The sequence below is a fragment of the Ranitomeya imitator genome, chromosome 5, assembly GCF_032444005.1.
Source record: "Ranitomeya imitator isolate aRanImi1 chromosome 5, aRanImi1.pri, whole genome shotgun sequence".
Taxonomy (NCBI): Eukaryota; Metazoa; Chordata; class Amphibia; order Anura; family Dendrobatidae; genus Ranitomeya; species Ranitomeya imitator.
In genome coordinates, this window is record NC_091286.1 from 267366039 (window position 1) to 267389778 (window position 23740).

General features: G+C 40.2%; 1 protein-coding gene across 2 annotated transcripts in view; it reads right to left on the reverse strand.

The window, feature by feature from the left end:
- Window positions 1-462: 462 nt before the first annotated feature.
- Window positions 463-23740, reverse strand: part of LAMA4 (laminin subunit alpha 4) — a 188765-nt gene continuing 165487 nt past the window's right edge. Inside the window, exons 30-41 of one of the 2 annotated variants that reach the window (XM_069726155.1) lie at window positions 23005-23138; window positions 21512-21670; window positions 17983-18136; window positions 15348-15541; window positions 14426-14615; window positions 13385-13540; window positions 6147-6306; window positions 3711-3841; window positions 3528-3621; window positions 866-985; window positions 616-783; window positions 463-567 (exon numbers count right to left, since the gene is read on the reverse strand). In XM_069726155.1, the coding sequence (XP_069582256.1) occupies window positions 638-783; window positions 866-985; window positions 3528-3621; window positions 3711-3841; window positions 6147-6306; window positions 13385-13540; window positions 14426-14615; window positions 15348-15541; window positions 17983-18136; window positions 21512-21670; window positions 23005-23138 (1638 nt within the window). In that variant the 3' untranslated portion in view covers window positions 463-567; window positions 616-637. Of the gene's footprint in view, window positions 568-598; window positions 784-865; window positions 986-3527; window positions 3622-3710; window positions 3842-6146; window positions 6307-13384; window positions 13541-14425; window positions 14616-15347; window positions 15542-17982; window positions 18137-21511; window positions 21671-23004; window positions 23139-23740 lie in introns of those variants that run through there. The other variant, XM_069726154.1, reaches the window with a different exon arrangement.

Sequence of the window (23740 nt, forward strand, 5' to 3'; positions counted from 1 at the left end):
GAATGTAAAAAAAAAAATCACCTTTTAAAGGAAAATCGGATAAACTGTCATTTCTGCTTGTGCTTATTTCTGACCACTGTTAAAATAGATATCTAGTTTAATGGTTTTTCGAAAGCTAAGAAGACCCCATGGTTGGAAATGCTTGACTTTTACTCGAGTGCCGCCTGCACACTGTGGCATGTTGAATGAACATATCCAGCTGAGTGCCCCGTCGCATGCATCCAAGAAGCTTAACATGTCAAGGAAACCAGAGAAACACTAACAGGCGTTACATGGATGTCTGCTGCTGACAAGGGTTAATAAATAAGCGCAGCTCTTAAATTGTTTTCTGTCCCTTATTAGATAGCAGTCCAAAAGGGAACTATTTTTTTTTCTTACATGTATTATTACAAGATATAATGCATATTATATTTTTTGAGGATTACTAAACATCTAATAATCTGGTAACACATATTCTATGCAGCTGTTATACCTAATAGATTTCCCTCCAGTTGCAGAATTGACATATGCTCGTAATAAGTTATTATACTTTATAGCGTGTGGTATTTTATTATCTTTTATAACTTTGTTTTTCTCATTGAATTGCAGTAAAACAATCTAAAGTAAGAACAACCAATATTTTATTGTACACAATGACTTAGAATGAAGGACAAGTGTTGATGCTGACTGCCCCGTTGACAAAGGATGCTTTACTGAAGCTCACTGGTCTCTTGTCTATCACAAAGTTGCGGATACAGCCAGTGAAGGAATTTCTTGGGGTCACACTTGGTGCAAGCAAAGGATCTAAAAATGTGGGATAAAATAGAATAACATCAGGAACTATCCATGGTGAACATAAAGTGAGACTTTATGTGAACATCTATACCTGGTACACCTCCAACAAATATAGGCTCTTTCAGATTGACTAGCTTTCTATTCAGGGGGCCGACAACATGGTTTATCTCTGAATCCACATCCAGTTGCACCACATTTCCATCCCTGATAACTGTAAGAATACATGTGGAGATTAGTAATTATTTCAAATTATTATAAATCATATATATATAAATTATAGTACATTTTATGATTTTTTTTAAATGTCATTTTTCTGCAAGCAGAAAATCTGAATGAAAGACACATTATATAATAGATATGCTATATGGGATTACACACCCCTAACCCTCACATAACCTGATATCAAGCTTATGCATTTCATAGAAGCTGCTATATGAGGTCCCAACTCAGTTGAATACTTTACACATCAACCTATCCCGTTATCTACATGCACTACAGTGTTCGCCACCATTGAGGAGGTAAACTAGGATTATGTTCATGCCATTGTTGGGTGTGGGAGCGACATATATGAGATGAAACCTCATCCTAAAATCTTGGGTGATGCATGAAACATGAGTGTACTTGCCGAGAGACTTCTGTGAACCGGTCCATGAAAAAAGGCATGGTTTAGCAAAATTACACCCATAAGTGGGTGGTTTGAGGTTATTGCTAATTGATCCTAGAGATCAGGCTTAACTGTCCTACATTTTGGATTGAAAATGTTGGTAAGAATGTTTCTCATGATTTATTCTATATGGATTCCCATAATGTGTTTGCTCCTGGTGACACTCATGGTGTAATTTTAAGTGGTGATGCCCTTTAAATGTATCTGTTATAGTTTAATGATTTTCATCTTAATTTGTATATGAAAATAAATAGGTACAGTGGCATGTAAAAGTTTGGCCACCCCTGGTCAAAATTACTGTTAATGTGAACAGTTAGGCAAGTTAAAGATGACACAGACACATTTCTTTTGTATTTTAGGCCAAAAATATATATTTTCATCTGTTATATATTAAAAACTACAAAAAGGAAAACGGGCTTATCCAAAAGTTTGGGCACCCTTGGAAATTTGTGTACTCATAACTTTGACCAAGGTTTCAGACCTTAATTAGCCTGTTAGGGTTAAGGCTTACTCACTATCATCATTAGGAAAGGCCAGGTAATGCAAATTTCCCAGCTTTCTAAAAACCCAGCGTCTTCTAACTTTGTGTGAAAAAACAGCAGCTGCCTAGCACTAAAAATTGAAAATAGTGGAGGCCCACAAAGCAGGAGAAGGCTATAAGAAGATAGCAAAGCGTTTTCAAGTAGCCCTTTCCTCAGTTCAAAAAGTATTTAGCAATTGGAGGTCAAGATAAGGTCTGGAAGCTCAAGCAAAATTTCAGTGACTGCTGCTCATAGGATTTCTAGAGAGGCAAATCAGCCTCCCCCTCCCCCCCCCACTTGACTGCAAAAGACTGTCAGAAAGATTTAGCAGACTCTGGAGATGTGGTACATTCTTCTACTGTTCAGAGACACCTGCACAAATATGGACTTCATGGAAGAAAACCCCTCCTGCGTCCTCACCATAAAATTCAGCATCAGAAGTATACACTGGAATATCTAAACAAGCCTGATGCATTTTGGAAACCAATCCTGTGGACCGATGAGGTTAAAGTAGAATTCTTTGGCCACAATGATCAAAGCATGGGGTGGATCAATCATACGTTGGGGTTGTGTTGCAGCCAATGGCACAGGGAACATTTCATGGATAGAGGGAAGAATGAATTCAATGAAATGTCAGTAAATTCTTGATGCAAACATAACAATATCTGTAAAAAAGCTGATGTTGAAAAGAGGATGGCTTCTAAAAATGGATAATGATCCTAAACACACATCAAAATCCACAATAGACTACGTCAAAAGGCGCTTGCTGAAGATTTTACAATGGCCCACCTAGTCCCTTGATCTGATCATTGAAAATCTGTGGCTCAACCTCAAAATAGCAGTGCATGCAATATGACCCAGGAATCGAAAAGAACTGGAAGAATTTACCAAGGGAGAATGGATGGAAATCCTTCAAAGAAGAATTGAAAGACTTTTTGCTGGCTACAAAAAGCACTTACAAGTTGTGATACTTTCAAAGGGGGAAAGGGGGGTGTTACTAAGTACTACCCAAGCAAAGTGTTCAAAATTTTGCATCAGCCCATTTTCCTTTTTGTAATTTTTCAAATGTAAAATATGAAAATATATATATATATTCCCCCTAATAGAAAGGAAATGTGTCACCTTTAACTTTAGGCCTTTTAGAGATCATTTCAACTTCAACTTGTTTAACTGTTCACAATAACTTTTACATGCCACTGTATATTGATAATGCACACTTAAATTATAGTAATGATGATATCTTATAGAAAAGCTATGTTACATATTAAATGTGTAAATTAAAAAGTGCTTGTAAAATCGAGTTACATTGCATTCTCAAGAATGGAGTGTTTTTTAATTTTTTGTACTGCTTATAGCCTAGATTACCAACCAATTCTGGAGTGCTTACAAACTCTTTTCTATGGAGCTTGTAAGCACTGCTATGCAGCTGGCTGGATCTGCTTTCAGCATTGGAAAGAGCATTGTTCGGGTTAATGATGCCAATGGTCCAAACGGTCAATTAGGAGCGGACCGCCTACCGGCAAGCAGGAAGCTGGAAGTGTGGGATAAAAATGTGACATTTTACAAACCTGCAATTCTGTGCCACTGTCCATCACAGAGACTCTGCTTCGGAACAACATGTGTAGAGAACTCTTTATTGCTAAACTTCACTTTGACTACAACCTATGATGAAATATAAGTAATAAAATATATTATGTGAGCTGTAAAATTTGATATAGCAAGCAGCTTTCCGTTGTGTTATATTTCAATACCTGTCCATCCTTCATGTGCAGGTTTAGGTATTCTCCATGTGTATTTTGGATGTGGAATAAAATACCAGAGTTGCTCCTTGGACGAACTTCGACTACAAATTCGAATTTTACACTGGTATCGAAGGATTCCGCTAGAAAACAAAAAATACATTACAGTGAGTGCGTGTCATGATCTGCTTAGTTTGTGGGATTAGGTAGTTCAGAGGTTGATCTGGATGGCCTCACTCTGGGATTCTGGGAGGCTTCTGATAGCCTCATTGTGGGGTCATTCCTAGTCGCTTATACTTTGACCCTTGGCCGAGTGTGTGTGACCCTGTTGTGCCTTTGCCTGTGCTATTTTATGCTTGTCTGGTTCTGATCTGGCTCTGTCCCCATTAAGAGTTCTGCTCGCCCCTCCTGTACTGCGCTGCTATCTCCGTGTATGACTCCTTGCCCACGGTCTGACTGTTCTCTGCTCGCCCCTCCTGTACCGCGCTGCTCTCTCCGTGTATGACCCCTATTTGTCTGACCTGAGTTCCCCTATCCTCTACTCCAGGGTCCCTGTAGCATCCTGCACTCATCTCCAGCAGCAGGACGCTAAGCCTCACCCCCCCGGTGGTCACCTAATCGCCATTCCTTCTGCTTCTGGCTACCCTCCATGTCCCCTCTCACCACGCTGCTCAGGTCCCGTCTGCCTGAGCTTTGCCTGCAGCATCTGACCCCGGGCTCTCACTCCGTGTGGGTGAGTCACCCTGCTCAGCCGTGGCAGTTTGCCGGTGCTGACAGGATCTTGATAGTGAGCATATGTACGTTATTCCCTTTTGGGTGACAAGTAGTGTTGAGCATTCCGATACCGCAAGTATCGGGTATCGGCCGATACTTGCGGTATCGGAATTCCGATACCGAGATCCGATACTTTTGTGGTATCGGGTATCGGTATCGGATCAATAGGGATGTGTAAAATAAAGAATTAAAATAAAAAATATTGATATGCTCACCTCTCCGGCGGCCCCTGGACATCACGCTGGTAACCGGCCGGCTTCTTTGTTTAAAATGAGCGCCTTCAGGACCATGTGACCGGCACGCGACCAATCAGAAGCCGCGACGTCATTCTCATTCACAAAACTCCTAATTCTAGGAATTAAGGACCTGCGAATGACGTCGCGGCTTCTGATTGGTCGCGTGCCGGTCACATGGGCGGCACGCGACCAATCAGAAGCCGCGACGTCATTCGCAGGTCCTGAAGGCGCTCATTTTAAACAAAGAAGCCGGCCGGTTACCAGCGTGATGTCCAGGGGCCGCCGGAGAGGTGAGCATATCAATATTTTTTATTTTAATTCTTTATTTTACACATCCCTATGGATCCCAGGGCCTGAAGGAGAGTTTCCTCTTTGATTTTTCATATAGGTTTTGATGTTATGTGAATAAATCCGCTCCATTACATTTGGAGGTTATTCTCTTGGGTATTATGTACCGTTGTTAATTCTATTATGTGAATTATTAATAAAAATGATTGAACTAAATATTACAGGACATTGTGTATTTAGTCCGATTGCGTTGCATGGCAATTTAGGACTTTGTTTTTGGATTATAAATTGTAGTAGTTGCCAGTAGCCTCCAACTCTTCCTCTCTGAACAGACTATTTGCACATCATTCCCAGGTGTAATATATGTCACAGTATCTGCTTCCAATAGTAGAGCAACTTCTAGTCACTCTACAATGACTAGTCATGCTGTGCTCTGTCGGAAGAAGGTTATTTTTATGATGTTTTCTGCTGCTTTTTTAGGGTTTTTTTTGCAGTTCTGGTGTTCATGTTAAACTGCCTTTGGTGGGATCATATGTCAGTACAGGCTGGTGTGCTTTGCTGCATTGACTAACCTGTTACCAGTTTTGTCCTGTGTCAAATAAAGCTATGATCTTTATCAGAGCCTGTGCTGCAGTCCATCAATGGTTATATGACCCCTTGACTCCTCCTGTATACCATCAAAAAAACCTTTTGAAGTTCTTCTGAACTGTATGTTAATCCTGTCGGTCTGGTCTGATGGTCATGGTTTCTGCAGTCTCATCCCTCCTCCCAGCTTCTCTATCCCTCCTCCCGGCTACTGATAGTGATCCTCTGCCCCTATCGTGGGCAGAGCCGAAAACATAAGTGCGCAAGCGCCGTTATGATTTACAGCAGCCAGGAGGAGAGATGGAGACTGCAGAAACCATGCCCATCAGACCAGACCGACAGGATTAACATACAGTACCGGAGAACTTCAAAAGGTTTTTTGGGTGGTATACAGGGGGCTATATACCATTGATGGACTGCAGCACAGGAACTGATTAAGGACATAATTTTAGTTGACATAGGACAAAACTGGTGACAGGTTCCCTTTAAATAAAAGCTTTTGTAAAAACAGACCAGGCAGGGCCTGAATGCTGTAGAACAATGTTTCAATTCATCAGGTCATTACCTAAAATTACATATCCTCCTTCTGCAGAAATATAGGTTCCGGATTCCATAGGGCCTTCAAAACAAGGGGTCACACTAAATGTCTGAGATGGAGCAGGTGCAGAGTGCCCATTCAGCTGCAGATCTCCAAGGCATCCATTGAAACTGTACACTGAATCAATCTAAAGGAAGAATCAAACATATGCAATTATTTGCAGCTCTAAGCATATAAATTAATACATATAATTTAAACTAATATCATATCAATCAAAATATTTTCCCCCAAAGTTCCATATACTTTTCATTAAAAGCATTTTATGTTTAATTTTTTTTTTGTTTCTATTATTGTAGCACAAACTGTCAAGCACCATTTTATATTATAAACTAGAAAAATGTAGGAAAATAATCCTATTGCATACCTGATTTTACACCATTTTTATACTCTAGGTGTCTGCAGATTAACCTCTTTACCCCAAAGTTTGTTTTCACATTCCTGACCAGGGCATTTTTTTCTGACCACTGTCAATTTATGAGGTAATACATCAGGGATGCTCCAACACATCCAAGTAATTTGAAAAATATTTTTTTTTGCTAGGAAGTTAGAGGGCTTAAACGTTAATCAGCAATTTCTCCCCCCAAAATTAAAAAAAACATTTGTTTTAGGGAACACATCATATTTGATGTGACTTTGAGGGGCCTATAAAACAGAAAATATCCCAAAGTGACACTATTCTAAAAGCTGCACCCCTCAAAGTCCTAAAAAACAGATTCAAGAAGTTTATTAATCCTTTAGGTGCTTCAGAGGAATTAATGCAATGTGGAAGGAAAAAAATTATTTTATTTTTTTCACAAAAATTTTACTTTAGGCCCAATGTTGTTATTTTTATAAGGTTATCAGGAGAAAATGGACGCCAAAAATTGTTTGTGCAATTTCTCCTGAGTACGACGATACCCATATGTAGGGGAAAACTATGGTTTGGGCGCATGGCAGGACTCGGAAAGAAAGGAGCACCATTTTACTTTTTGGATGCAAAATTGGCTGGAATTGAGAGCAGACGTCATGTCGCGTTTGGAGAACCACTGATGTTTCTAAACAGTGGAAACACTCCACAAATTACCCTTTCAGGAAACTAGACTCCCCACTGAATTTATCTAGATGTGTGGTGAGCACCTTGAAACCCCAGGTGCTTCAAAGAAATTTATAACATTGAGCCGTGAAAATAAAAAAAACAACATAAAATCTTTTCCACAAGAATGTTCTTCTAGCCCCAATTTTTTTATTTTCACAAAGGTAACAGAAGGTAATGGAAACCCAATAATTATTGTGCAGTTTCTCCTGAGTATGCTGATACCCTATATGTGGTGAGAAAACTACTGTTTGGGCGCACGGCAGGGCTCGGAAAGGATGTAGTAACTGTTTGACATGCAGACTTCGATGGAATGGTCTGCATGCACCATGTTGTATTTGGAAAGCCCCTAATGTGCCTCTACAGTGAAAATCCCCACAAGCGACCTCATTTTAGAAACTACACCCCTCAAGGAATTTATCTAGAGGCATAGGTTTATTAATGATTATAATGCTTTTGGTTTTACTAGTATATGAATTTATAATGTGGTGATATACAGCTGCTTCTCACAAAATTAGAGTATCATCAAAAAGTTAATGTATTTCAGTTGTTCAAAACAAAAAGGGAAACTCATATATTATATAGAGTCATTACAAACAGAGTGATCTATTTCAAGTGTTTATTTCTTTTAATGTTGAGGATTATGGCTTACAGCCAATGAAAACCCAAAAGTCATCTCAGTAAGGCTACGTTCACACTAGCGTTGTGCGCCGCTGCGTCGGCGACGCACCGAAAACCGCGTGCAAACGCACGCAAAAACGCTGCGTTTTTCGACGCGTGTGTCGTTTTTTGACGAAAATCGGACGCAAGAAAAATGCAACTTGTTGCGTTTTCTTGGTCCGACGCTAGCGTAAAAAAAGACGCACGTGTCGGAAAACGCAACAAGCAAAAACGCATGCGTCCCCCATGTTAAACATAGGGGCGCATGACGCGTGCGTCGCCGCTGCGTCGCCCGACGCTAGCGCGACGCACACTAGCCGAACGCTAGTGTGAACGTAGCCTAAATTACAATACTTTATAACACTAGCTTGAAAAATGATTTTAAAATTTGAAATGTTGGCTTACTGAAATGTATGTTCAGCCAATGCATGGTCAGGGCTCCTTTTGCATCAATTACTGCATCAATGCAACGTGGCATGGAGGCGATCAGCCTGTGTGTCACGCCGTAAGCGGCGTTAAAGGGGCAGGACGGCGTACTGGGACCCGCACCTGTCCCTACCACTTTAATGGGGCCCTGGCTTTCCTTTATCTCGGGGGTACCTATGATGGTTAGGAGGCCCGAGCCGCCAGCGTATCCTTGTCTCCTGTGCAGGCCCTATCAGTGGCCCCCTCTCCCCCCAAAGGAGGTGGACTGCACCAGTGTAATAATACAACAAATAACAGGGTATACAGACAAGGTAACTAAAAGTCTCAAACTCACCAAATGCTCACACAACCACAGAGGAAACACAGAGAAGGGAAGAGAAGGAATAAACTAGGAAGGAAAACAGGTTAAACATGCAACCAAAACCGCAGACACCAATCTCTGTAAATAAACCTCCAACACCAACACTACGCTTCTTCAACCTCCAAGCCAGGCAGTAGAACTGATCACTGACAATAGCTGAAGTCAGGTCTGGGTCTATATAGAGGATCAGATTACAAAATCCACTTCAGCTGAGAGAGACCCAGCTCTCAGCAATAAGGTTAACTCCTGCACTGCTGGCACAAAGCAGCCAGGTCAGAATATAGGTGAAGAGCTTCTGTTCACTGTGTGTGAACGAGGCCCAGAGCACTGCGGTTCTCTGGCACCTCTCTGTCGCGGTAGCCCCATGACACTGTGGCACTGCTGAGGTGTTATGCAAGCCCAGATTACTTTGATAGCAGCCTTCAGCTCTTCTGCATTGTTGGGACTGGTGTCTCTTATCTTCCTCTTGACAATACCCCATAGATCCTCTATAGAGTTAAGGTCAGGCGAGTTTGCTGGCCAATCGAGCACAGTAATACTGTTATTTTTAAACCAGGCATTAGTACTTTTGGCATTGTGGACAGGTGCTAAGTCCTGCTGGAGAATGAAAATTCCATCTCCAAAAAGCTTGTCGGCAGAGGGAAGCATGAAGTGCTTTAAAATTTCCTGGTAGACAGCTGCATTGACTTTGGTCTTAATGAAACACAATGGACCTACACCAGCAGATGACATGGCTCCCCAAGCCGTCACGGTTTGTAGAAACTTCACTATAGACCTCAAGCAGCTTGGATTGTGTGCCTCTCTGCTCTTCCTCCAGACTCTGGGATCCTGATTTCCAAATGAAATGCAAAACTTACTTTCATCTGAAAACACCTTGGACCACCGAGCAGCAGTCCAGTTCTTTTTCTCCTAGGCCCAGGTAAGACACTTCTGGCGTTGTCTATTGGTCATGAGTGGCTTGACACAGTGATGGAGATGGAAATTTAATTCTCCAGCAGGATTTGGCACTTGTCCACATTGCCAAAAAAACGTGCAGCAAAGGGGTTGGTTGTGTCAGTCTTAATTTAAAAACAGCAGAGCAGGTGGCTTCAGCCTGTGTGAAGAAACACAGCCAAGCGGAGCCAAAAGGCGCAACACAGCGGTGCAGTCACCCACGGCAACAGGTCTCTGATACGGACTGTCTTGTTTCCTGGCTGCGATACGGAGGATACCTTTTGTTTTCCATTTGTGAGTAGGCTGAACATTAAAGAGACTTTTCTTTGAACTTTCCTGTGGTCACTGCCTGTCTGTCACACTGCACCAACCCTGCTGCACTTGATGACTACCTCCTAAAAGTGAAGGAAAGTCCCCATATTGCCTGCAAATCAAAATGGCACAAAATCATTTTACAAAGCCATCTGTACAATGTGCATGGACAGTTTTTTGTGCCATACTTTAACTTTTTGCATGGCACTGTATGGTTTGAGGATCTGATCTGAGAGATCTACACCCTTCATGAACTTATCACAGTCCAGGATACAATCTGGCTTTGGGACTTGTGTTGTAATACATCAGACAATGACAAGAGAGCTGTTGTCCTGGTGTACGGTGGTCAACATAAGGACATCTCTTGTTCTTATATTTGATCACCAGCATGTTGTCGCTACATTGGGCTATTCTGTCGCCTTTTCTCAGCAGTTGCCCAATCAGTGACTTAGAGGAGGCATCTCTGTTTTTTTGCATGGTGCCGCATACAATTGTACCTTTGACAGAGAGGCCGGAGTCACGCTACGGTATAACATAGCCAAGTGCTAGATGATAAAACATCACCTAGCACTCGTCCCAGTGTTATACTATGGGGCAGCTCACATCTGCTATTATTTTATAATGCCGATTCTGCATGAGAGAACAATGATACGATCGGCAGCGAGACTCAACTTGCTCGCACCCATACAAGTCTGTGGGTGCATGTGAAACATCAGACTGCACTCAGATTTCATCTTAGTGCAGTCCGAAATACGCCGATTCAGGCCATGGATGAGATGGAGAAATTACTTTCTCCGTCTCCTCCTCATCTGCCTTGTGATTCTTTCAAGAGAGGATCAGAGCACAATGGCATGAAACTCAGCTCACCTCACAGCAGAGCAGGAGCCAAGGGTCATTAGCATAGCGCATCCAATGCTCTCGTATCGAATGTCAGCTACTGGTGTGATTCCAGCCTCGCATTCAGCGAGGTCAATCTGGGTGTCCTTCCATTTGTAGACCCTAAATCTGTGGGTGTACCCTCAAGTACTCTCACACAGCTTGAGCTTGTACAGTTTAATTCCATACCTGGCCCTCCTACTGGGCAGGTAGTAAGAATGTTATCCTTCCTTTAAAATTAACCAGAAATTCATCTATACATATGTTCCTTTGGGGTTTGTAGGCCTCATTAAATTTTCTGCTGAAGTGATTAATTACTGGACGAATTTTATATAGACGATAATAGGTTTGTCTCAGGGAGGACAATGCGCATTATCACTATAATGCAAAAAATTTTTGATCGCTCCAAATCATGTCCCAGTCGTGGTCATACAGAATACTGGTCTGCTGTAGAGAATATCAGTACTCCAGTATTGCTGAAGCTCTGGTTTTCTGACTATGCCAATATGCAGCACAATGCCCCCAAATGTCATCATTTCTGCTGCATTTACAGGGGTCCATCTGGCATATGATGATGTGGGATTTGGGGTAAAAAATTGATGGGCAAACAAATTTGTCTGGGCTACCATAAGATTTATTATTTCCTTGCTGAAAAAAAATTGAAAAAGTAAATTGCAGTGAGGCCTGTAACATCAAATTGGATTCCTGAGCAGCCCATGAAATCTGTAATAACAGGCTGATATTTTGGGGGGCTTGAGTCCATATGGGATCAATTACTGTAGGGGTTGCCTGGGTCTTGGGGTGACTTGCTGAGTGTCTCTCCTCAGTAGATGAGGAGGAGGAAGAGAAATAGAGGAATGTGGGATCTTCCTCACTGATTCGGAGGCAAGAAAAGCTTATGCCTCTTCTGGTGAATAGCGTCTTCTTGATCAATGGACGATTTTTATTTTATTCTTCAAAACACTTGGGATGTGTGTGTAAGTGGTGCTTTTACACGTGTATTGTGTGGGGCTTGTGTAAGGGTTACCATTTACTATACAAAGCAGAGATAAAAAAACCGTGTAGAGAAAAAAAAGGAAACAGGAAAAATGTAGAAGAAACACTGAAAAGAAAAATCAGCCTATTTAAAAAATAAAGTTTGATTAAAATAAATTAGTGACGTTCACTACACTAATGCCCTACCTATAAAGTTACTCTGTGCTAATTATTCTTTTTTTGTAAAAAAAAAGAAGAACGTCACTACCACTGCGCCGTGCTCTCCCCTAATGCACTAGCTATAAATTAACCTGGTGCTAAGTATTCTTTCTTTTTGCAAATGAAAAATGGACGTCACTAACACTGAGACATACGCTCCCCTAATGCACTTGCTATAAATTTACCTGCCGCTATCTATTCTTTTTTTCTAGCAAAAGAAAAATGGACGTCACTAACACTGTGATGTACACTCCCCTAATGCACTAGTCAAGAAGTTACCTGGCACAAACTATTCTTTTTTTGCAAAAGAAAAAATGCTACCTTCCTACCTATAAAGCTCTTTTTTTCCTAAAAGAAAATCGGTTGTCACTTACATTGTGACATCTGATACTCTACCTATATCTAAAAAAAAAGTCCCTATTGCGCAGACTCTCAGCAGCGATACTAATCAGAATGTTGCGGCCATGGAAAAGCATGAATGCTTAGTGCAGGACACTGTGCACACGGAAAATGCTCAAAACAAGTGCGCCAAAAATACAATTGGGCTTGGGGGTGAGTGGATGGGGGTATGCGGGGGAGCTGGAACAGAGATTTGGGAACTGCTGCTGTGATCACATATTGATTAGCCAATCACACCAATTACCAATGCGGGTGTGTTGTTTACTTCACTTTGATGAAACGCACTTCCAGCAGCCCCGTACTTATATGGCACATGTTGTGAACGGGTTAATTATGTAATCCCATATGTACATAAATGTTCTCTTTATCTAATATTATCAGAAGATTTTAGATAAGAAATATTTCTACTTTATGAACACTACTTTATGACAGGACAGATAATGAACGCTTTGATCAGGCAATAAGAATAATACAATCAAACTAAAGAAAGCTAAAAGAAAGAAAGCTCTCTCTGTAAAAAGACCCCCATAAGAAGAAAGTTATCACCTATACTCCAGACAGTTGATAACTGCTAGATCAGTGTCTGTACCATTGCTGGGAACCCCACCTATCAACACAACTGGGGACTTGTGTTCAGTGTTCGACCCTGGTTGCAAGATTGTGGACAGGATGAGTTGAATTGAGCAGCTGGTCAAGCAAGGCACTGCCACTACATGCAAAGTCCTATGATGCTCAAGATACGATGATGATGATGATGGCTATCACTGCCTAATGCTCCTCTTCATCAGTGCTGTAGACTTAAATGGAGTGGCAATACACATGGATGCCAGCTGCTTTATTAAAATCTTCAAGGATAGGTTTCTGAAGCCAAGAGAGAGTCCCCATTTCTGGTGTTAGGACCCACATTGCTCTAAGGGCTATGATATCTTGCTTAGTCCATTATATTTCATTAAGAGTGGATATTGAGTGTACCTGTACATTCTTCATAGCTTTCTCAGGAGCTACACCTCCTATGTAAAGTGGTGCCTTGACATTCCAAACAGCATGATCTTCAGGAAGTCTTTCTTCAATCACTCGTAGACCATCGATTACTAGTTTACCCTTATTCATCTCACGGATGGATATTACCTAGGAGAAATAGAGAGTTTGCTAGTAAGATTAACATACATCAAAACTGCATTTTTAGTAAGTTGATCTTGTGCATATCACCTATCCTGTGGATAGAAGATAAGGTATATGGCCACAGCTCCTTTAAGTAAATGTCAGATAACAATGGCTTTCTACTCCTTCTTCCATATAGTGTAATCTTTTATTGTATAATACTTATTACGTCATTTGATTCTGCTATTCCAATTTCATATGAAACTGAATTGTAGGTTATCCTCCTTCACCAACTTGACTCTTAGTACTTCCAGTCATTTCATCATTTAGAAGTCTCCTTTTAGTTGTTGATGCAATACACTTAGGCTATACAGCTCTGGTAAAAATTAAGAGACCGCCACATCAAAACCCTGTCATGGACAGCCCAACCTCTAGACCTGAACCCCATTGAAAACCTCTGGAATGTAATCAAGAGGATGAAGGATAATCACAAGCCATCACACAAAGACGAACTGCTTACATTTTTGTGCCAGAAGCAGTGTGAAAGACTGGTGGAAAGCATGCCAAGACGCATGAAAGCGGAGATTAAAAATCATTGTTATTCCACAAAATATTGATTTCTGAACTCTTCCTGAGTTAAAAAATTAGTATTGGTGTTTCTAAATGATTATGAACTTGTTTGAAAGCACTGTGTTTTTTTAAATTGACCATTTCTCCTTTTCAGAAAAAAAATGCAAAATGTATTGCTTGGAAATTCGGAGACACGTTGTCAGAAGTTTATAGAATAAAAGAACAATTTACATTTTACTCAAAAATATACCTATAAAGAGAAAAATCAGACAAACTGAACATTTTGCAGTGGTCTCTTAATTTCAGAGCTGTATATAGACGTTTCAAGTGATTATGACTTACAGTGTGCCACATGCCATCATTGTATTTCTCTTGGCTCCTAACTGACAGCTTTTGTACGCCAACATTAAACTTAAAATGTAGTTGACCATTTGCGAGGAAAAGAGTTATAAAGTTGTCTTCATCCTCATCTGAGACATAGAAGATCATTCCATGGGTAGAATGTGTCCGAAAGCGGAAAGATAATTCAGACCTGTTAGAAATATAAAATAAGAATGTATTGATCCCCATGATCTTACACGCCAATGTCTCCTATATATAAACTCAACATATATAATTGCTGATACATTATGTGACATATACTTATAAAGTATACAGTATGACCCTACACAGTAAAAATAGAAAGAGTACATCACCTAACATTCCAGTGTGATGCTCAATTTAAGGCCACATTCACACTCTCAGTATTTGGTCAGTATTTCACATCAGTATTTATGAACCAAGACCAGCAGTGGACCAATCAGAGGAAAAATATAATAGAAACACGTCACCACTTCTGTATTTTTGGCCCACTTCTGGTTTTGGCTTACAAATACTGGTGTGAAATACTGACTGTGTGAATGTAGCCTTACTGTCATGCTTTTCCAACTGCCTCTGGGCTTGTTCACATGTTGTGTTTTTGTCGTGTTTTTGCATCGCAAAGTGAAAACATCTTTTTCGGAAAAAATCTTATTTCTTCCTTGCAGACTTGAACCTTTTCGTATGCATTTTTGCAGAGTTTTCACACATTGAAATCAATTGGGACAAAAAGGCAGTAAAAATGCATAAAAAATGCATACTAAAGCAAGAGTATTTTACAAAGCATTTTCCTTGCCAATGCACTAAACGCGTGCCTACGTGAAATCAATGATGATCTGATCTAATTGATAAGGAAGTCAACTTGTTCAACACATGTGTGGTGGTCTAATGTGGGATAAAAACTTACTTTTGATTGAATTGTTTAGGAATATGATTGAATTCATGGTGACTGTTAGCTGTTCCTCCATACAGATACGTATTTCTGACTGCCCTTGGTCCACTGGTTGATGAACATAGAGAGATAACTTCAGGTTGCTCCTCTGTTTTTATGTTCTTAGTACCCACAATGCCTTGTGGAGGATCTGCTTTAAGTTTCCCATTCTATGATCATGTAAGAAGAAAGTGTTGAAAGTTAATATATTTGTGAAAAATGAGTAACAACTTTACTGACAGCCCATACACTTTTACCAATTGACAGAACGTTGGTCAATTTGTAAAGCTTTGAAGGCTAGAAGACATCTGCGTCCTCTACAGCGGTGACCAATAGGACATTATCTCATCAAACTGATCCGTGATTGTGTTTGAGGCAATCGTGTGATGCTCTTGCTACTCACATAGACCTATTTATGAATAGGATAGGATCTAAACATTTACAGAGAGATATTTCATTTTACAGTGATTACTATGGGCTTTAAAAAAACTTTGCAAATGTCTCACTACCGTTGTTGCCCACAATCTGATAGACAATTCTATGTGGATAATTGGGCAGTGTAATTTGGCCTATAACTAGATATGGATTTAAAACACAAATTAAGAGTTGGCTCACACATGCGTAGAAAAAATCATTCAGTGTGTCAGCCAGAAAAAAATGGGATGATTGTTTTCTCACTTGTCATCCATGTACAGTCTGTTTTTTTTACAGCAGCAGCTATTAACCCCTTTCTGACATCGGGCGTAATATTACGCCGATATCGGACACGCTCCCTTTGATGTGGACTCCGATGGTGAGCCCACATCTTTTCTGGCACATGTCAGCTGCTGGAGGAATCGAGGAATTGCGATCCTCCCGTGGCTGTTAATCTGACAGCGGCATTTAACACGAGCTTCTGGCAAGCGCGCCGGAGTCTTGTGATCGCGGATCACCGATGGGTTGGCATGACAACCCGGGGTCTCCTGCAGACCTCTATGGTTGTCATTGACGGATTGCTATGAGCGTCGCCTGATTGTCGGCGCTCATAGCAACACCGTGTCTGCGAATTGAGATACTGATTTGGCTTTTATCCTAAGTCATATTGCACGACTCGTTAAAGGGTTGATTGTGACTTGTAGGATCACTACTACCAACAGGTAGCGGTATAGAGTTTAAGTCCTCTTTTTCTCAGAAGAGGCAATTTGCATAGCAAGTTAGTAATTCTGCTACATACATGCGATCTGATCATCTCCTGTATGTAGCAGAGGCGATTGGGTTATGCCAGCTTCTAGTCTCCCATAAGAGCTATTGAAGCATGCCAAAAGTAAAAAATAATGTTTTTATAAATATAAAAAATGAAAAAAATATAAAAGTTCAAATCACCCCCCTTTCGCCCCATTCAAAATAAAAAAAAACCCAAAATCAAACATACACATATTTAGTATCACCACATTCAGATTCACCTGATCTATCAATTAAAAAAAGGGATTAACCTGATCGCTAAACGATGTAGCGAGAAAAAAATCAAAATGCCAGAATTACGTTTTTTTTGGTCGCTGCGACATTGCATTCAAATGCAATAACAGGCGATCAAAAGATCATATCTGCACCAAAATGGTATCATTAAAAACATCACATCAGCGCGCAAAAAACAAGCCCTCACCCACACCCAGATCACGAAAAATAGAAATGCTACGGGTATTGAAAATTGGCGCAATCTTTTTTTTTTTGTAACAAAGTTTGGGATTTTTTTTAACCACTTAGATAAAAAAGAACCTTGATATTTTTGGTGTCTGTGAACTCGTAATGACCTGGAGAATCAGAATGGCAGGTCAGTTTTAGTATTTAGTGAACATAGTAAAAAAGTAAAACAAAAAACAACTGTGGGATTGCAATTTTTTTTGCAATTTCACCGCACTTGGAATTTTTTTTCCATTTTTCAGTACGCGATATGTTAAAACCAATTGTGTATAGTTCATCCCTCAAAAAACAAGCCCTCACAAGGCCATATTGACTGAAAAATAAAAAATGTTATGGCTCTGGGAAGAAGGGGAGCAAAAAACAAAAACGAAAATACCTCCTGTTACGAAGGGGTCAATCATTTACAAAACCCTTTACAGTTTCCTATGTTACAGAATTGAAATGTATCTATACAAATCGGATACCATACTGTGGCTCCATACGGTATCCAATATTTTTCCAGCACCCATAGACTTTAATGAGTGAGTCTCAACCAATTTATGAAAGAAACTAGTGCATGCTGCAAGAATTTTCACAGGGAGATTCAGATAGTGAAAAACATCGTTCATCTGCACTACCTCCTAGAATAACATTGGTTTGAATGCAATCGAAAGTACTCGGACCGAAAATACAGTCATGTGAACGAGCTCAAATAGTGAATTACTGTCCAATCAATTCCTTTCTGACAAAGGATCTGTGGTCCCCATGGTCTTTGTTTAGAATACTTATAAAGTGACAAACCTGTGACCATGGTAGCCAATCACTAGCCACAGCAGAACTGTATAACTAATTTTCAGTCAATCTGGTTATTCCTGTGCAGTGTTTGGCAAAGTGTATATTTCCATATATATTACATGCATTCTATGTATAGTAGATTTGTAGTACTACTTACTCTATGCTTTTGTTTGCCTTTAGCTTTTGAAGAGTTTTTGCCACGTTTATGGGTCAGAGCAATGGGTGGTGCCTCAATCGGACAGCCATATAAAGATACCTGCACCTTTTCTGCATATTTCTGAAAGTCTTCAACTTCCACATCTCTGTCAATTCTATGAAATTACAAATATTATTACAGCACACAATATGTGTAACATTACTGCTTTAGTTTAACTGTTGACTCAATTTAAAAATCAGAAACTTCCTTATAAATGAAATAATATGAAAACAGCTACCTTGCCATACAGTGAGCTAATGCCATTACACAATATATATACGTAATGCAATAATACTGAAAAATAAATATTGGTGCTATCCTGTTCCCAAGTAATATTTTGACATGACAGTTCCATCAGAATATGGTAAGTTCTCATCGTTGACAGCAGAGTACCCTCATAAACGTTGTGCTCCCTCTAAACCAGGGATGTCAAACTCAAATACACAGAGGGCCAAAATTTAAAACTTGGACAAAGTCGTGGGACAACCCTGATAATTATTTTAAAAAGTCTACAATTGAGAATGTTTTTTATCATGAAATATATTAATTAACCTTTTAGTGTGGAAACAAACTTAAAAGAGTTGTCCCATGAACAAAATACATTTTATCAATAGATGTGAGGCAGTGACTGGTGTTACATGTAGAGGTCGCTGTATGTTCCTCTCAGGATGCACATGGAGGTATATTGAGGCCATGGGAGTGCATTTCAATCACACACGTAGCTGTGCTTGCAATGCAGAAAAAAAGTACTGTATATACTCTAGTATAAGCCAAGATTTTCAGCCCACTTTTTTGGGCTGAAAGTAATTCGGCTTATACTCGAGTCATAGCCAGGGGTCGGCAGGGGAGGGGAGCGGCAGCTGTCTAAAAATACTCACCTACTCCTGGCGCGGTCCCTGCATGTCTCTGGCTCCCCGACGCCGGCAGCTTCTTCCTGTAGTGAGCGGTCACATGGTACCCCTCATTACAGTAATGAATAAGGACCTGACTCCACTCCCATAGGGGTGGAGCCGCGTATTAATTACTGTAATGAGCGGTAACATTTAACCACTCACTACGGTCGGCGGTGGAATGGGGAGCTGGTGAATATAGCAAGTGCCGGGAGCTTGAGAGGTGAGTATGTCATTTTTTATTTTGTTAATCGCAGCAACAGCATATGGGGTAAATGTCTGTATGGAGCATCTTATGGGGCCATGTGCAGCGTTATATGGGGCAAATATCTGTATGGAGCATCTTATGGGGCCATGTGCAGCGTTATATGGGGCAAATATCTGTATGGAGCATCTTATGGGGCCATGTGCAGCATTATATGGGGCAAATATCTGTATGGGGCCATGTGCAGCATTATATGGGGCAAATATCTGTATGGAGCATCTTATGGGGCCATGTGCAGCATTATATGGGGCAAATATCTGTATGGGGCCATGTGCAGCATTATATGGGGCAAATATCTGTATGGAGCATCTTTTGGGGCCATGTGCAGCATTATATGAGGCAAATATCTGTATGGGGCCATGTGCAGCATTATATGGGGCAAATATCTGTATGGAGCATCTTATGGGGCCATGTGCAGCATTATATGGGGCATATTTTAATATGGAGCATATTATGGGGCCATAATGAACTGTATGGAGCATTATATGGGGCTCCTGATTCAATATGGATATTCAAAAACACTTAAACTACTGATGTCTCAATTTTACTTTTATTGGTACCAATTTTACCGGTAGCTGCTGCATTTTCCACCCTAGGCTTATACTTGAGTCATTACATTTTCCCAGTTTTTGTGGCAAAATTAGGGGGGTTGGCTTATACTTGGGTTGGCTTATACTCGAGTATATACGGTAAGTATTACTCCTGGACAAGCTATTTGTCGAGGGCAGAGTTAAAACCTGCTCTGGGCTTTTGTGTTTTGAAACGTATTGCAGGATGGTAGTTGTGCAGTTCGTTTCATTCCTGGCCAGGTTTTCCATATGGCTTAAGGTCACAGGTTGCTAGGTAAAAACCTTGCAGTATAGGGTTTGGGTGTGTCAGAGTCAGTGTCAATCTGGTGTTTGTAGGAGTACAGAGCAGAAGTCTCTGCAGCGCTCCACCTGTGTGATGCAACACAGGCCAGCAGAGCCAAACAGCAAAGGCAGCTGAAAAGCCTGGCACCCCACAGCGTACACAGCGGTGCAGTTGCCCATGGCGAGTGATCTCAGGAGGTGGACTGGTGTGTTTAATGACTGTAAACTGGAGGTCATGGATCCCGGCTGTGATCCGGATGATATCGTGTACTGTGTAATGCTGTGAGTAGACCATTAACACGGTGGTGCAGTCGCCCACAGCCACTGGTCTCATGAGGTGGACAGGCATTTTTAGTAACTGTAATCCATTGGCTATGTGCCTGGCTGCGAACCAGAGGTGGACTGTCCTGTTTCCTGACTGCAATCCGGAGGATATCGTGTGCTTATGTAATGCTGTGAGTAAAGAGACATTAACACGGTGGTGCAGTCACCCACAGCAACCGGCCAGAGGTGGGCTGGCATGTTTAGTGACTGTAATCCAGAGGATATATGCCCGGCTGCAATCTAGAGGATATCGTATGCTGTGTTTATATAAGTTGAACATTAAAGAGACGTTTTTCTTTGAACTTTGCTGGGTCAGTGCCTCATCACTGCATAAGTCTGCTACCGCTGCACTACATAGATCAGAATTAATAATTAATTGTAATTAATAATTAGAAAAAAATAAACATAATCACTAATAAGGCATACTGGAACAATATAATACGTTATCTAGGAGCAGTAAAAAGCATATGGTTCAATGACCTAATTTAAATATGTAATAACACAGGATTAAAAGCCTTGATTTAATAAATAATACAGGTAATAAAGTATTATGCCAACAAAAGTAACCCCTAAACACAGAATGATAGCCCCACAGTGAATTCCTCCACAGTACCCTCCTCATGCATAGTATGACTCTATGCAGTATAATGAGCCCCACATAGTCCTCCATAGTCCTCCATGCCAAATAATGGGCCCCACATAATCCACCATGCAAGGCTCGTTAAAAGGTCGACATTGACTTCTAGGATTGCTACTTCCAAAATGTGGCACTTGAGTTCTAGTCCTCTTCCTCTATGAAGAGACAATTTGCACTACTCTAACTAGAAAGAACAGTTTTTATTTAGATGCCAGATTCACCTTATCTCCACATTTAATGATTGCCCCCTCCTCCATTGTAAAGTCCTTGGAAGGAATATGGGCCATTCAATATAAAACAGTGATTTCGGATGATTTGCAGAGGTTGTGGTGTTAGAGCATAGCGCTAGCCTAATTTGGGAAGATCTTGAATAGTAAAGAAGTGAATTGCTACATCCCTGCTGGTCTAGGGCGGTGGAATGGGTTCGATATAGGAGTAAGGTGATGGTGGGGGGTGCATGTTTCCATGTTGTTATAGAAATTTCTGCATGAATAGCAACCATTTTAAGCACTAAATAACATACCTGGAGAAGTAAGCATTACTAATGCACCCTGAAAAATTGGCTTGTGACACCCCATTCGGGAAGCCTCCGAAGTAGAACTTTTTTGCCGCTGGAAGGTTTGTCTCTTTTTTATCATGGTCCTGGAAACTAATGTCTGTCTCATCTATCATCAGGTGATATCTACAGGAACAAATGCATGTATTAATCATGATGATATTAGCCAATGTCAAAAGGAAGCAACACAAGCAAATTGTATTGTATTTTTCTCAGTATAACTCACTTTATTAACTATAAAAGTTGGAAAAATTGTGGAAAATTAGTATTTTTTATTTTATTTAAATTAAGACAACATTGGTTTACAACAGTAAATAGTGAATGAACCTTTCTCGAATTCTGGGTTGTTTCTATTCATTACTATAGGGCATTGGTATTTACTGTTTATCTAGTATTATACATGAATTTAGATTTCGGCAGCCTAAGGGCGCAGTCAGACGGCCATATAATTCAGACAAAGATCGGAACGCAGTGCATGGACTGACCGCCGGCTCTCTCTATCGGAGCATGACAGCTTCATGTACGGTATTTCTATGTAGCTGTCATGCTCAGGTCTCAAGAGAACCGCCAGCCAGTCCGAGCAGTGCAGTCCAATTTTGGTCCAATTTATATCTGACTGTGCCCTTAGTGTTAACCTCTTTGGCTTCTAATCATCCTTGATGAGCCTTTTAACTTGTATGTACGGGATTGGTACTGTATCAATTTGATTTTCCAGAAAGCAAAACCATACTTGTATCAAGAAAAGGTGCAGTCTGTAATATCCACTTTGGCTCAGCATTGTTATACATGTCACACTGGGCTCCCAGAGGGGAAATAGTAGCATGTGTCACCCATTTCCAGAATAAGTATCTTGTCTAAGGCTAGTGGGGTAACTTGTGATACTAATTCTTACTGGCGTACTAATGTGGGCAAGAGACCAGGCACGGCACCTTGCAATTAATGACTACCCACCGCTCTTATATGGCTAGTAAACCAGGCAAACTGTCCTGTAATATATATACTACTCAGCAATGAAATTGAAACACCAAGGAAGTCATGGAATTGTGGAAGTCACAGGATGGATAGACATGTTAATGATATGCAAATGATGAAAAAAATGGAAACAACTTTTCATTTTATTTGGTGTAGAGTATGAGCACCATGTGAAATACACACACTTACATGCCTTGGCTTCTATCTATGAGCTATTAATGGATGTCTGAGGAATGTTCTACCACACTAAATGCACTTGGAAATGCAAGTCATCAAGATCCGTTGCTGGCAGCTCCCTTTTGCTTTTGCTGACCAACCTGTCTGTTCTGCAATAATGCAGCAATCGGAGATTGTATTTGTAGACAATAAATAAAGCCTAAAATATTTGACTACCATTGTAGTAAATGCACAAGAAAAAAATATAATAAAATGTAATATTCATTATAAAGGAAAGAAATGTAAAATCAGTGAGGAACAAATAACTCTACCTTGTTGATGTTACAGAAGCAACAATGAAGTGATCGTGGCCATCATTATAAAGCATGTTTTTGGACTTCACCTTTATATCTTTTACGTTTAAGACTACAGCACCATTATCCATTGAAACCGAAAAAACACCAGCCTTAAAGGTAAAACAAATGCAGACATAAACATAATATGTATGTTTAAATAATTAAAAACGTCACCAAAATAATGAGGATGTTGCAGTTTGGTGCAATATATGTCATTCAAATGTGTTATATAAAAATTATTAGGAATAGGTCGATATTGTCCCTGAAGAGCAAAAAATACTTTTATAAGCAGAAGCCATAAGAAAGATGATATGATCATCAGAGGCTTAAATGCACAATAAAATGTGTATTTATGTGTACAGTATTGAACAGCATTATTTATATGTACGGTACAGCAGTATTATTTGTAAAGTATATGGGTTGGTTACAATAGCCGATAGTCTCTGTTACACAATCACTGATTATAGCTTATTTAATAGTTTATTTAGACAAGCAGACAGCATTTGATATGTGCACAGAATGATCAGTAAGCTTAAGGCTATGTGCACACGTCAGGATTATTTGCAGAAATTTTCTGACCAAAACCGGACTTTTGTGCGTTTTTATCACATTTTTCTTGCATTTTTTGTGCATTTTTGTGCGGATTTTTTGCATTTTTTTCCGGAGTTTCCCAATGCATTAAATAGAGGGAAATCCATGAAAAATCAGCAAA